Source organism: Rattus norvegicus, chromosome 14 (genome assembly GCF_021556685.1).
Source record: "Rattus norvegicus strain SHRSP/BbbUtx chromosome 14, alternate assembly SHRSP_T2T, whole genome shotgun sequence".
NCBI lineage: Eukaryota > Metazoa > Chordata > Mammalia > Rodentia > Muridae > Rattus > Rattus norvegicus.
Genome location: NC_141547.1, coordinates 65,449,451 through 65,464,793, shown reverse-complemented (window position 1 = coordinate 65,464,793; position 15,343 = coordinate 65,449,451). Strand labels below are relative to the sequence as shown.

Below are 15,343 nucleotides of genomic sequence, written 5' to 3'. Positions count from 1 at the left end.
CTCGGCTCTGGCTCTGCCCCTCAGTTCCCAGCACTTGGCTGAAAAGTAGACAGTGTACCAACAGCAATCTGCTGACTGCTTGCCTTGTTTCCTTACCAAAAGAGACTGTCTCAAGACCTGGCATCACATGCAATAAAGGCTTAGACCTAAGTGTCAGTTTTATTATTGCTAACCAAAAACCAGTTGTTTTCTCTGGCAGCACCCCGACGACTGAAGTGTACTTTGGCTGAGGATGCCCACAGGAGTGAGCACTCTACTCTGAGTCTGACATTTAAGGTAAGCTGAACATGTGCTATTGAGTCTGACTTGATGTAAACTTTGAGACTTCTATTTCTAAGCTGTGTGACTCCTCCCACCCAGCACCATATTTGACAGGAGAGAGACCTTATCAGACTAGGGATCTGAATGGCTAAGGACCACTGAGGCTCTAACTACTGATGTCCCTGTTATCACAATTGTCTCCTATTGACATGGAATATGAAGGCCAGTGCTTTAGCATAAAGTCAAGAACTCTTTCAGTTAAACACAAAGCATAAGGCAACCAATGTAAAGGCCAATGTAGGAGACTCCGGAGTGAAGGGTAGCTTCATTGAGAGCTTCTCTGTATTCAAAGAACAGTACCTGTGCAGAACACAAGAACAACCTCTAAGAAGTTAAACTCAAGGCTACGGATGCGACACGGTTAGTAAAACACCTGACCAGCATGAACAAAGCCCCGAGTTTGGGTCCCAGCACTATGTAAACTGGACCTAATGGTACACATCTGTCATTTCAGCAAGAGAAAGAATGGGAGTCATAGTCAGGTATACAGCAAGTGGGGGTTCAGCCTAAGGTATATGAGACCCTGTAGGAGAAAGGAAGGAGAAAAGGGGTAGGAAGCGAAGATCAACTTTAACTCAACCATAAACTACTGAAAAGCTATGAAACTGTGGAAAATAACATCAATAGGATCAAAGCGATATGGCAAAAATATGCAATTTACACAACAGGTTCCAATGGTATTTCCATTTTTAAAAATGACTCTGTGAGATTAACTCAGAAATCCTTTGACACAAATGTTATATTCAGTAGAGTTAAGCCAAGAGTACATCTGATGATTTATTTATGCTTGATTCACCTTGAAAAACACCATTTCACAAACTTTATTAAAATACAGCTGAAATGCTCTCAAAATGCATGCATGTATGTATGATGTATGTGTATGTATGTATATATGTGTATGAGGTATGTGTATGTATGTGTATATTTGTATGTATGTGTGTATGCATGCATAATGTATGCATGTGTGTATAAGTATGTATATTGTGTATATGTATGTATGCAAGTATGTGTATGATGTATGTATATGTATGTGTGCACATATGATGCATGCATGTATGTATATGTATGTATATGTGTGTGTGTATGTATGTATGTATTTATGTATGTGTGGTGGAAGCCACATGCAGGCCAGAGGACCACTTATGAGGGGTGTCTCCTTCCACCCAGGGATGAGGTCAGTTTACAACTGACAAACCAGGATGCTTGGCAGGCGGGGCCTTTAACCCATGGAGCCATCTCACCAGCTCCTCACATGCTTTTTACAGTGTAAACATAAACCACCAGCACAATGACAAACTTCTATTTATTTTATTAAATACAAACCTCAAATGTTAAGTAGATATAACAGATTCTAAGAAATTATATTTTCAACTTCCAAAATATCTTATTGGTACTTTGATAAGTAAAACAATGTTTAAAACATGTTTTTAACCTCTGGGGAAGGGCAATTTAGGAATATAAAATAAGTAAGTCCCAAAACTCACAAGAATATTCAGAACTGTTTTGTATCCCTGGGGTGGCTGTAAACAGTTTGTTTCTAAGAGTTCATAGCTTAAAGGAATGTGAGTGTCACAGTTTCACCCTGTCTTGGAAGCCCTCGCAGTGCTACACAGTTGTTTCATGTTTCCACAGCCCAGTCCTAATATTGCCAGTAATATCAGTAGCTAGCAGGGGTCCTTCCTGCCCATTGCTTTTAACTGGTCCATTCTGAACAGCTAAGTTCAGGCCATACGACTTCTGCTGGCTTTCAAGGTCAGCTGCAGCTGGCTTCCTTGGCGCATCTTTCTTACTACTAGTTGAAAGAGGCTTTTCAACATTTCGGCCACTTTTGGGAAGTGTGCTACCAGCATCACTGCTGTCTTGTTGGGGCGGGTTGCACTGCCTCTCTCTATAGGCCAGGTAAGCTCTCCGACTCCTCGAATGTCCTTCACTGCTGCCTGGCCGGCTCTTAGGTGAGCCGCTCTGCCCGCTGCCTTCCACACTCGTGGGGACATCATAGGCATACTCTCGCAGGACCGTGAGTCTGCTGGCCCGGTGTCCTTTACTTCGGTTTTTATGATGGCGGCTTGGATGCATGTTTGCTCGAAACTGCACGTCTAAAGGAGCCACATGCATTTTAATATCGTTATCCATCGAGTGTTCGGTCAGGCTGTTATCAAGCTGAGGTGTGGCACTCACAGGTAAGGCATTGCTGTGGTACTGTGCTGCAGCAGCCTGCAGGTTCGTTAGCTTGCAGCCCTGGGAAGAGTTTTTGAAGCTCGATGCGCTTTTGTTTGTGCATGAAGACTCTGCGCTGCTATTCGTGCACTTTGGAGCCTCTCCGTTAGCCGCACTTGAGGTGGGAGGCTGGACATTGACTTGCACCGAGTAGGAGCCCCGTCCCGGGCAGCACATCATGATCCACGAAAGCCTCACGTCCTCCCTGTTGATGCAGTGGTGCACCATGATGAAAGCACTGAAGCTCAGACAAGAGGCTCCAAAGAAGAAGCTGAAAACCAAGTCTAAAGGGTAATCCAGAGAGACCGCCATGGCCCCGAACATCCACAAGGTGATATACAAAAGCAGAGTAAGGCTGGCCCCCAAAAGCTGGGACTGAAAACTGTGCTCATTTTCCAGTGTGGATGTAGAGATGAGAGACAAAGACATGGAGTCCTGAGGATTGATTTCACCATTTTCATTAGCTGCCAATCTCTGCTGCTCTTCTGCCGGCTCCTTGAGCTCGTATTTGCGCTCAGGGTGTCTTTTCAACTGAATAAATATGCTTAGAAAATACATACAGTTTACAAAAGTGATGAAGCTGGCAGGTCCGTAGAAGGCTCCCAAGGACGGTTCCCAGGCCATCCAGCAACTAGGAGAGAACATGGGGAACTAGCTTAGACACTCTGGATTTCAATAAAGCGCTTAGGAGACTGCCGTCAACTGTGCCCACAAACCACCCAGGTAGTGCGCTCAGGTGTACAGAGAACACGGGGTACTCACTAGGGTGCACTGGGCCGGCTGCCATAGTTCTTGATGTTTGCTGCTGCCGTGATACCACACACTATGATGGGGATCCCGCCACCAATCAGGTAGAACCTAGGAGGGACAATGGCTCGTTATCCTGTCTATACAGCTGGTATACTTACTGCAACGTCGAAACACTTTACACGTCATTCTTTGAAGACTAATTACTCTCATTCCAACAACACACTGGGACACTTTCAGTGACTGCCTTTTAAAATGACCTGCATGATTTTGGTTTGAGTCTTTGTCATGCTTTGTTCTGCTTTGCTTTTCTGGTTGTTTCTTTCCTTGTCGAAGGAGTGTGTGAGCTGGGAAAGCTGGTCAGCTGCTGCCACCCTGTGGCCAGATGGAAGAACACTCGCGTCTACCTAGGCTTTAGGCATGTAGTGTTTTCAGGGAAAGTGGCTTCCATTAAATTCAGCTGGTGAGCCAAAACCCTAAGTCTATTACACAGCAACTTTAGAGAGTCAAACACATAAAATACGGTAGGAAGAACTGTGAAGGGTGAGATTTCGCAGACTTCAGCTAGCCAACATTCTTCAGTTCTCTCACACAGTGACAGGCGCCTGAGACAATCCTGCAGCGTGCTCTCCAGGCTGCATGAGCAAACCAGCTGAGCTCAGGCTATCTATCTAGTGTATATGGTGTTCTTTTTCATTCCGTCCATAGTTCATCTACTGGAATCTACCCCAGGATCACCACACTCCTAACTTCTCCCCAGATCCTGCTCAGTGTAAGTGTTTCAGTGACAGCAACTGTGGAAATGAATTGGGTTGAGCATGGTAAACCTCCCTGGGGCTTACTGTGCATGCTATTTTCCTGTAGCATTTCTAGTTGATGAAAACACCATCTGCAGAAGCCAGCTTACTGCAACCATCCAGACATTCTCACCTTTCTGACGCTCACACTCTTCCACCCAGCCAATCCCAGAGACTCCCCTCCCCCAACACACACATCTAGCACATGCTCCCTGGCTCCAGTCCTCCGAGAAAACCCAGGGACGCACTGACATCCCTTATTTTCAGGCGTCCCAACTTATGCTCCACACTAATACCTCACCATCCTAACAGGACACTCTCAGGGCCACTCGCTTCCTGAGGTAAAGCTCTCCAGTAGCTATACTCATTCTAACAGAGCTATCTGTTGTGTACCTCTGGAAGAGGCAGGCATGAAATGCATAAAACTCTCAAGAAGTTTACAAAACTCATGAAGCTTACAACTTACACAACGTAAGAGGCTTTTCCCTGAGGTACTATAGGCAATAAATGGAATTAGTTGGTGACACTTGTCTCAGTCACCCACGTTCCTGCAAGTCAATCTAACGAATCGACGAGTTCCCCAAGATGGACTTGAATGGGCTGAATCGGTTACTTGGTCTCCCACTGCTCAGTGTATGAATAAAAAGAGACTCCCCAGGAAAATTAACGTCAAAGCCCCTCCACCTCAGCCAGCTGTCCCCTGGGACCCAGCTCCTTTGGGCCACATACCCTAGGCTCAGTCAGTCTGATGCTCCTTCATTTAGAGTACGCCTCTACCATTCCCCTAACCCCAAAGTGGCTCATGGCAGCAGCTCAGCACGTGCCCTCCTCTCACGAGGGGCTCCTTTGTATGTGCAATTCTGCACTTTCTGGAGGCCTGACCAACATGTAGTCCACAGTCAGTTCTGCAAACTCTGGGCTGCTTTCAGCTGGGTCGACATCAGGCCTTCAGTGTCTCTACTCACCACTGACGATTTTGCTCATCTTGCACAATCAATCCATTTACAATTCTTTTCATTGTAGAGAGAAAAAATTAATTCTTGAAATTAAGATCAATGACATGTGATCTCAAAAATTTTCAAAAAGCTAGTATTTCACAGAGAGCTGACACCTCCTCTGTGCTCAGCACAGAACCCCGAGACCCTCTCACTCCTCGGAGCCCTAGGGGCACAGTGCAGAGGCTGATGCTCGTAACACTGAGAGCCAGTCAGTCAGCCGTCACGTCTTTCCTTTCACCTCTCCAAGTCCACACCAGTGTAAGTTACCACTGTGGTTCAACTAAAGCAAACCCAACACTTAATGAATACTCAATACTTAATGAAAGAAAATAAAGGTTCAGGATACCGCAGCATGGGCCGTGGGGGGGCGGGCGGCTCGTCAGGATCCTGGCACCTCTTGGCTTTCTTCGTGACTTGTTTGTAGATGTTTCTAGCAGTGACTCCGACCCACAGCACCGTGGCAAGGGTAGAATAATGAAGAATGATCCCAACCTGCAAGTAAGATCGGACATGTATGACAATTAGAAGAACAAGTGTGTGCGGAGTCTGATGGAAACGAAGTAGGAAGGCGTATTGTGACGACTCCTTCATGTGATCAGGGAGAAGTTGAGGCTCATCACGGAAGACCGATTTATCAGTACGTTCACCTCCTAACTGCCACTGCAAGGAGAAGCAGAGAAGGGGAGGCTCTGCCTGAGAGCCACCATATTCCGCATCAGAGTGAAATAATGAGGCAAGGATTAAGCAGGTAAACTCAGAAGTAAAGCTTTCCCTCGGTTTAAGGCTGTATAGGTCTCCCTACCTGACTGAGATTCCAGCCGTCGCACGGGCCATCTCAAGCATTTCCTAAGAGGACACATTGTAAGGGCCATGTTGAAGAAAACAGCGGACCCTGAGCAGGCACAAATCAAGGGCACCTGACAGTGTCACCACAGTGCAGCAAACAACACAGACTGGACTCACTTGCTAATGGTGACAGGAAGTATGCTGATCCCATGACCCCTCTGGGTAAGGTTGCAATGGAGGCTTAGAACCTTTTTTTTGTTTTTATTAAGAAAATGAGCAGCATACATTAGCAGAGCAAGGACACAATCTAGAATCTTGTTTTCTTTTATGGGATAGGGGACAGAAGGTCAGACTAAGACTGAATCTGTAGCCTAGGGTGGCCTGTGACTCACTATGTAACGTATATTGGCTTTGAACTTGCAGCAATCCTCCTGCATCAGCTTCCAAAGTGCTAATATTTATAGGCATGACATATCATGGCCAGCTTCCTAAACTAATGGCTTGCTACCTTTTCCAACAGTTGTTGTTCTTGACTCTTTGCTTATTTTGAAACAGAATGTCGAGGTCTCCAGGTTGACTTTAATGTCACCGTGTCGTGGACACAGACTGTACTCCTTCTACAAGACCCTGAAGTACCGGGCAGTCCACTGCACAAAGCCTTACCTGGTGCTGAGGACGGAATCCCAGGTCAGTACCTTTGCCTCTCACAGTTATTACAACAAGAAAATCTTCCCATTAAAGGGGTAGCTCTCCAACCATCAGGAAACTCCTGCTCACACCGCCAAACCCAGGTGGGTAACAAAAGAACAAGAGCCAGTCTGCAGCTAAAGCCTAGAGGTGCAAAAGCCCCAAGAGGCTCTTAGCCAGGACAGCAGTGACCCAGAATAAACCTTGCAGACTCTGAAGTGCCAGGACAGTGGATCCCACTTAGCTGGACTAGAAAATCAGAAGTCGCCATCTCCTTGGTTCTCAGCAGTTTCACTGACTTGCTAGGTAAAAAAGGTTCGTAGAGAAAATCATCACAACCCTTTGTGCCATCTGAACCATCCTCAGGGCCTTAAGCAAAAGGAGCCCATGCAAACTTGCTACATAGAAACCAGTAAATTTAAGAAGAATCACGGGGTTTTTATTCAAAACGACAGGTTCTATTGCTGGTAAGTTAAGTAAGTTACAAACATTTCAAAACAGAGGGGAAACAAACAAAACACTTTTCTAGGAGAAAAAAAAACTTACTAAATGGCTTCCATGTTTCTATGGCGTTTCTAAGTTTCTAGAAGTGTTCACTCTTCAAAATCTCTCCCACTAAAATGGTCATGAAAATAGAGACTTTCTGGGTCACAGTGACAAATAACAATCCACAAGAACCTGGAGAATGGAGCTGAGGTCCAGGAGAGAGGCTCCTGGTAGTGTGGTACTTTCCCCCCAACACTTGGGTTATGCAAAAAAATACAATCTGGTAGTCATACTTCCAAATAAACCAGAGTCGAGGAATTTTCTCAACAGTTTAGAAATAAGTAATCCACAGGGCACGGAAAGGACATACTAAATGCAATCTATCATTCCTTAAGAAAGATACCTTGGGCCAGAGAGAAGCATTCTATCCTGCAAGTTTGAGGACCACTGTTCAGCTGTGCAGAATCAAAAGGAAAGCTGGGTAGGTGTGGCATCCCCTGTTACACTACTCAGGACAGGAGATCTCTAGAGCAAGCTACTTGCATGGAATAGCCCTGTCAGCAAGCTTCAGGCCATGAGAGAGACCCTACCTCAATCAATAAATACAAAGTGACCCAGGAAGACACACACACACACACACACACACACACACACACACACACACACACACACGTCTCTCTCAATGGGGAGGGTAGAGAGGACAATTACTTCCACACTACATAAAAGGTATAAATGAATGAGCCTCAGGGCTGGAAGATGGTGCCAAGGGTAAAAGGGTGTTCTGTTCCTGCAGAGGAACCAGGTCCTGTTCCCAGTGTTCATGTTGGGATAAGCCCCACTTACTTATATGTTACTGACATAGTAATACAGACTCATATACTTACATTGCCTTTTAAAACTAAGCCACCATAGTATGTATACACCAACAGCTATACCAAAACCAAACCAAACCAAACCAAACCAACAGCAACAAAACCCACCTGTGTGTTGAATATAATCACAGGTGAACAGGCAAAACTGATAAGAAACAGCTTCCAGAAGTCATAGTCATACGCTGTAAGCTACTGACCTAACACTTTTAGCATCTCCATGAGGCCAGCACTACTAATCCAGGGCTGCAAGACAGAGGTCCACTGGCAAGCCAACAGGCTCTTCCCACTCAAGTGTGATGCTCTACAAGGCCCCAGCCCTCAGCAGAGCACAGGACCAGAGGCGGGAGGATCAGATCAAACTTGAGTATTTTAATCACGTCTCTGCTGTGTAATGGCACAATAACTTGGGGCACTTTACCTCTATGTGATTCAGTTTACATATTTATATATTAGACCAAAGGGTCTTCTAGGGTTAATATAAAAGTTAAAGGTTTGGTTGCAAGTAGATAGCTCTTCCTGTTTCCTGATTAGATTTTCCCCACTGGCTCTCCCGGGCCAGCACAGCAATTCTCTAGATAACAGATACAGAAGGACACGGTAGAAGGGCATCTGGCACGGTATTTGTAGATTAGATCACGGGACAGCAGAACAACAAGGAGAGTTAAGTAAGGTGCAGCCGAAGCCCTCTATGCATGGCTAAGAAAACCAAGGGCAGAAAAGGAACAACCAAACAATTACTCAGTGGAACACAGTAGAACACAAATTCCCTAAGTCCGGGCCAGGTCTCTTCAACCTCGCACCTCTGCCTCTGCTTCCTCCAACTCCTTCTACAAAACAGTTAAAGGTAGCAGAAAACTGGAACTGATTAAAGAACCTGGCAGCACTTTCAACCAATCATCATGGCACAGAATGTGCAATACCTCCCATCCTCTGTTGGTAAAGTACGTGATTCCTGAAAGAGGTATGAGAGAGACTGCTACATACATGTAATTACATGCACAGTGGTGCCTAAAAGTGAGCACATTAGGGCTCAGTGATTTCATGGCTGGTCTACTTTGAGACCGTCAAGTACAAAAGAAAGTAGCTAACTGTGGTGCCTATTAACATACGTCTGGCCTGTTGGCTCTCTCAGTATTACAACTACCTGTGCCCCTCCTCACCCTACCCTACCCTAAACTTCTCCAGCTCATGGACCTCCCTTACCCCCTTCTCGTTCCTACATAATCCTGCCATTTATTAGCAAATACCTTCTCTTTAGTCCTCTCTTCGTCTCCTTTGCTGACACTCTTTCTTTCTCTCTCAGCTTCTTTCCTTCCTCTCATGTCCAAGTGCAGTCTGGTGGCCATGTTCAGTGTACTACTTTCTCTCCATGCTCTGGACTCTTCCAGATGCCTCTGGCCATACTCTACTCCATATCTACAAAGAAAACCTTACCCTCAACTATGCCTTGGAACAGTCATGTTCTCAGTTCTATGCATCTCTGCCAAACTCCTCAGTTTATAGAGAAGCAGGGTACTGTGCTAGTCTGGAGCTCTGAGTGTAGACCAGACTGGCCTTGAACTTACAAAGATCTACACCCCAGCCTCCCAAGTGCTTCAATTAAAGGCGTGCCTATTATAGCTCAGTTTTAGAGACAGAAGAACATAAAGATCATTCTATTTAGCCACCCTGATAGATATTTTACAGGAGAAATACAGATGCCTTAACCAGGTAAACTAGAACAAGTGGGTGAGGCAGACACAGAATGACTACCACCCTGAAATCCTCACCAGGTTTCTCCACACACCCTTCCTAGCCCAACCAACTGAATCCTCCCTCTTCCAATGTGAGAGCAGAGCAAGCGGAGCAAGGAGAAGAGCAAGGAGTCATGTACACAAGAACAACACTGCTATGTCTGCTACATCCTGACAGTCTACTTTGTAAACCATTAACTGGAACATGTGTTCTGAGTTCCTGAGGATTCCATGCAATCCCTCTCCCTTTCATTGTAGAGAGGCTATAAAACACCATTTGGTCATCTGTACAATATCTCTTCCTACTCATTTCCTTAATGAATAAGTGAACATGTCCTTCAGGAAGCCCAGGAACACTTTGGGATGAAATTGAGGACAGTTGTACCAAAGTGCTCTGAGGGCTGTACTATCAGGAACCATGCTCAACAATGCCTGGGGCTTGATTTCTATCAACAAACACAGCCTTCTTTTTGTCAGTAACTGCAGAGAACATATCATAGCTCAGATCGTATGTTGGTTTCTTGATAAATATGGACAAACCAAACCATATAATTCTCACTTAGAATCCAGTGGCAGCTTAGAGTCCAGAGACAAGGAAGAGTAATTAGCTATTATGAAATCTTAGCCAGCCCTGACAGAGGTACATAAGAAACAGTATCTCTAAAACTGTGACTGACAGTACCTGCAACATAAGCCAGAAGCAGAGATGTGAATGGTGAGGGGCCAAGAACAAAGCAGCTGCCTTCTGTCTGTATTGTCTGATCCAAGACTTATCTGAAAGTAAGTTTTCAAGGGCAGAGGAATGGCTGATACAAACACATCACACAGCTGAGATGTGACTGTCAATACAGGCAGTGTTAGAAAATACTTACTGAGAAGTTAGTGTAAGTCTGCTACCATTAAAACTCAGTTGCTAAATCCTCTCGGCGATTGTTACAACCACGCAACTATTTTCAGGTAGTTCTTAAGAATACAGTGATGAATTTATCCCCAAAGGCAATAATACAACATGATTGGGCCAAGTATAGCCGGTGTCTGTGATAATAAATTATTGTTTATCATGTAATAACATCCAAAAATCCACCGGCAAGATAAACTTCCTACCTTGACAATAACCTGTATCTAACAGTGTAAACCTGATTCTTAGGTAATTAACAAACCTATTCCTACTCTTCAGTTTTCTTACAACTACCTTGGATGAAAGAAAGTAGGTTACATTATTCATTTTTATCTCAGTAAAAATATTTATCAGCATAAATATAATTCCTCAGCGTTTCTCACTGGCTTTGTTCCTCACTATTCACTGCATGCCCAAGTGTCTCACTGTGCATGGCGGCATTCATTTGGTTGCTTCCAGGTTTCTGCTACTGCACATAACACTCCATGAATACTCATACCCATATGCATATGCACACTCACAAGAGCAAAGGCATTAAGCCCAAGAGGGAGACTGCAGGCTCCACAGTTTGCAAACCTTTTACTTTGAAGGTGAAGCCTCACAGGATGTCCACTCACATTCCCACCCAAGAGAGTCCAAGGGAGCCACATGTTCATCGGCACATGTGTAGAGTAGATGTAAACTCTCTATGTGAGGGGCACAGTAAAGAGACCACTAAAGCAGCGGCCCTATGATTGGGGAAAGTTCTTCTTGTGAATAAGAGAGAGAGCACCCAGAGGCATCTGAAGGAGTTTTGAGCAGAGAGAGAAAGCAGCAGGCTGGATGTGACCACAGCTATCTGTCAGAGATAGAGCAGCAGGGGCAGGGGAACCTTGCATTACACAGGCATTATAATAATATATAAATTAGTCTGGGGGGAGGCAGCCAGTGCCAATAGCTAGCATGAGGGCTTTGAAATGCATAATGGGCACTTGTGAAAAGGACTAAGGGAGCCTGGAGGCCAGCATGGGCTTGCATATGCCACCCCGGGTATATGTTGCTGGAGACTCACAAGTCCTTTCTGTTCAAGGCAAGGGAAATGACACTTTTGGTAAGCAGGTACCTGTTTCACAAGTTCCTGAAGTGTGCTGGCTTTTACATAACACCCGGAAGTCCTAGTCCAGCTGGAGCTGGTTTCTGGACATATGCACTTCCTGAGCCCTAACCCACTCCTCTCCAGTACCATGCAGCACAGCTGCCAATGCTCCCTGCCATTGATCCACTATCGTCTAGAACAACGAGTCTCATATTGAATGCTTTCTACTGTAAGTTCTCTTGATCATGGCTTGCTTGCTTTCTTCCTTCCCTTTTTGAAGGCTGGCCTTGAACTCACAGAGATCTACTGGCTACTTCCTCCCAAGTGCTAGCAATAACGAAAGGTGTGAGCTGCTATGGCCAGCTCATCATGGTGTCTTATCATAGTAATCGGAAAGTAATCTGCATATTGGCAGGAGATTGCGGTATATTACTCACATTTAGTCTTTTTTAAACTTTCATGTCTTTTCTAGTAATATATGTGGGAATTAGTTTTGTTTTTTTTTAATATATGTAATCATATCACCCAATAATTCAATTATCACTTCAATTTGCAGGTCAGAAACTGAGACAGACACACTGACTACATGAATCAGGATTTCAAACTGATATTTATATTTATTTTCACTGTAGCTTTACTAAAGTCACGGGATAGAGACAATTCCTATTTATAATAAATACACAAAGGCACTAAATGGAATGTCATTCGATCACTATAAAGAAGGAAATGTCATGTCCAACAACACAGATAATTACACAATGGTAGAATGTTACATACCCACAGAAGTCATAGGCAGACAAACAAGAGAAGGAGGGGACACCAGTGCTGTTAGAGGGGCGGGACCATGGGAGAGGCAGTTTGGTGGGTATAGGGTGGACACTCTGAGTTCCGTGAAGCAGGAAGTCTGAGATGAGATGCATGCCTAGCACTGTCTACAGCTCACCTGTGTACTGTGAGCTGAGGGCAGATCTCATGTGCTGAGTTTTAGGTTACAATTACAAAACAGTTCAACAAACCGCGCCCCTCCCCACTCAGCAAGGGGCAGAACCGAGATGCACGTCCGAGCAGTCCAACTCCTCATTCCTATGTTACACGTCTTACTCTTAGGTAAGCGATGCACAAGCAAAAGAAGGAAACTACGTATCCCACTCTTATATGGAGGACAGTAAGGTATAACCTTATACCTCAAGAGCAAATGTAAGTTAGAACAAGAAGTAAATTCTGAAGTCTTTACACTGAGCAAACCTAAGGTTTCTCAGTTTCGCCCAGTTCCTCTTTTTTCATCAGTGGATTAAGTCCTCCTTTAAAATCTGTCAGAAAAATGTCATTTCTTTTTCACTCAAAGTTGGGACTTTATAAACATTTAAATGAACTGTTAAACACCGTAAAGGGCCTGACAGATAACAGGCAACTGCTAAGGACAGAGACAAGCTTTTAAAGCTAATCATAGGTCTGGGAATAAATATTCAAAACCTTAAGAACACTGCTAAACTGCTTGGTGGGTAAGTATTAGGCAGGGTTGCAGGTAAAGGGAAGAGTCCAGAGAAACAGGGTTTTCATTTTACAGTTAATGAAACACAAAGTTGTTTTTTCTACTTTCATAATTTCTTTCCACCCTAAAACCTTTCAAGTTTGACTTACTGCTTGACAGACGCTGGCATTTCTGGTCTGGGTTATTCCTCCCACGAACACCACGCAGGTCAGGAAAATATGAAAGCATAAGTTCACGAGCATGTGCCAGCTCTTAAGACTGATTCGAATCAAACTGTGGGGGGAAAAGAGGAACACTCAGTCTGGAACACTGGCAGCAGGGCTCCAGTGAGCAGCTCCAGGTAATTTCAGCTGCACAAAAGATCACGTTTATATGCTTTAAGTTTAAAAACCTTACTAACTTAGCATATACTACACACACACACACACACACACACACACACACACACACACACACACACACACACACACACAGTTTGACAGTCCATTTAACCTAACATTGTTTCTTAACACTTAGCTTACTAAAAAGACATGGACCCACAGCACACACAAAAGTTGTACACATTCTCCATTGTCAGAAGATGGACAACTGTCACTGATGATGTTGATGAAGCCTGAATTACATGCTTCACTATGTAGAAATGTCTTTACTGCACCACTGAGTTTCTGTCCTGCCCAAGCTGGATTGCACACATGGCCTAAATGCCCAATACATTTCCCCCTGGCCTTTTATAGTGAAACGTTGAAGCCTCTCTTCCCCCCCCCCCCTTTTTTTTAAATACATCAAAATCACCTTTTGTTTCTGAAGCAAATGTCAAGAAATGCCATACATGTCCAACTTAAATAGGAAAACAAGTTCTAGCGGAATCCTTTGTAAGGTACGTTTCCTGCTTAGCAAATCTTTTAGTTCATCACTTCCAATCAGAAAATAAAAGTTTCAATAGCTGTGTCTCCAATTACAGAAACCAAATCCTCTATTTAAATGTCATCAACTTTCTTAACAGTGCTGTCTTTAAAGATACCACAGCAGTGAGAAGGTTGTAAAAGACAAATATGGACAGTCTACTACCTAAGACAGCTCTTCAGGGACCACTATACTTGAGAAAACCCCACTCTCCCACATTCACTTCCAGATACAACCCCTGCAGACTGGAAATGGAAAGATGTCCTCCACAGAGGAAAGAAGGGATAAGAAATTAGCTTTGGAGTCTTGAGTGACAGCTCTTCATATCCCAGATGGCATGGAATGAAGGCTGTGGGCTGTCAACAGCAAGCATCGTTATTTTGGTACCACTGGTATCATCACACTTAAGTTTATCACAACTAAGTGTGACAAAGTCCTCCTTCCAAATGCACAGATGAAGATGGTCGGACGCGCTCTCTTACCTGTGGTGGTACATGTAACTGATGATAACGGCCAAGAGACATAAGAGGAGAGTGATGGCGGTGGTATAAACCACAGGGTGCAGGAGACTGGCTGCTGGGGTGTACAATTCGGATCCGGTCAGATCCTGAGGGGACAAAAATTGGTCATGGTTATAGACATTTAGCTACTGGGCATTTCTTGAATGCTTGACATGATGTTGACCAAAACCTCTGGCCCCGACTGACATCTCTGTGTTCTATTTGGACTAATGTCTTCCTATCTTACGTTACGTTAACTATTGTACAGTTTTGTTGGTTTGTTTGCTTAGGGAAGGAAGAGTTTCTCTTGGCTGCCAGTTTCAGAGAAAGAAGAGTCCAACACTGCATGCGGTGGCTGCAGGAATAGTAATCTGGGGGTCTCATTTCCCTCACACACAGGAAACAAAGACAGACGCAGGAAGTGAGGTGAGGCTAATAAATGCTTAATGCCTACCCCGCCGCTGCATGTCCTCCATAAGGGCTCTACCTCCTGAAGATTCCATACCACCACACACCACCATCAACAGTGAACAAAAGACCACTAAAAAACTGAGGTACTATAATTTACACAACACTCAAAATTAGTGTTGGCTAAACAGTGAAACCAAATGTGATAGGAAAATCATACTAGAAAACAAAGACAAAAAGGAAAAATTTGAAAGGGGAAAAGGCAAGTAAAAAGACCCTTGTGAACTTGGGATAGGCTAGGACTTCATAAACAGGATGTAATGATGCTTGATTACAAAAAAACCCTAAGAAGTCAGGCACAAAACCTCTAAGGAATCCTGTTCACACAAGGGGCAGGAGGAGAAAAGGAGTCTGAAAGGGCTC

General features: G+C 44.3%; 1 protein-coding gene across 2 annotated transcripts in view; it reads right to left on the bottom strand.

The window, feature by feature from the left end:
• Positions 1-1,607: 1,607 nt before the first annotated feature.
• Positions 1,608-15,343, bottom strand: part of Adgra3 (adhesion G protein-coupled receptor A3) — a 94,958-nt gene continuing 81,222 nt past the window's right edge. The window contains 5 exon segments of one of the 2 annotated variants that reach the window (NM_001432811.1): positions 1,608-3,169; positions 3,301-3,396; positions 5,427-5,572; positions 13,259-13,382; positions 14,495-14,619. In NM_001432811.1, coding sequence (NP_001419740.1) covers positions 1,927-3,169; positions 3,301-3,396; positions 5,427-5,572; positions 13,259-13,382; positions 14,495-14,619 — 1,734 coding nt within the window. In that variant the 3' untranslated portion in view covers positions 1,608-1,926. 2 annotated transcript variants of the gene reach the window in all.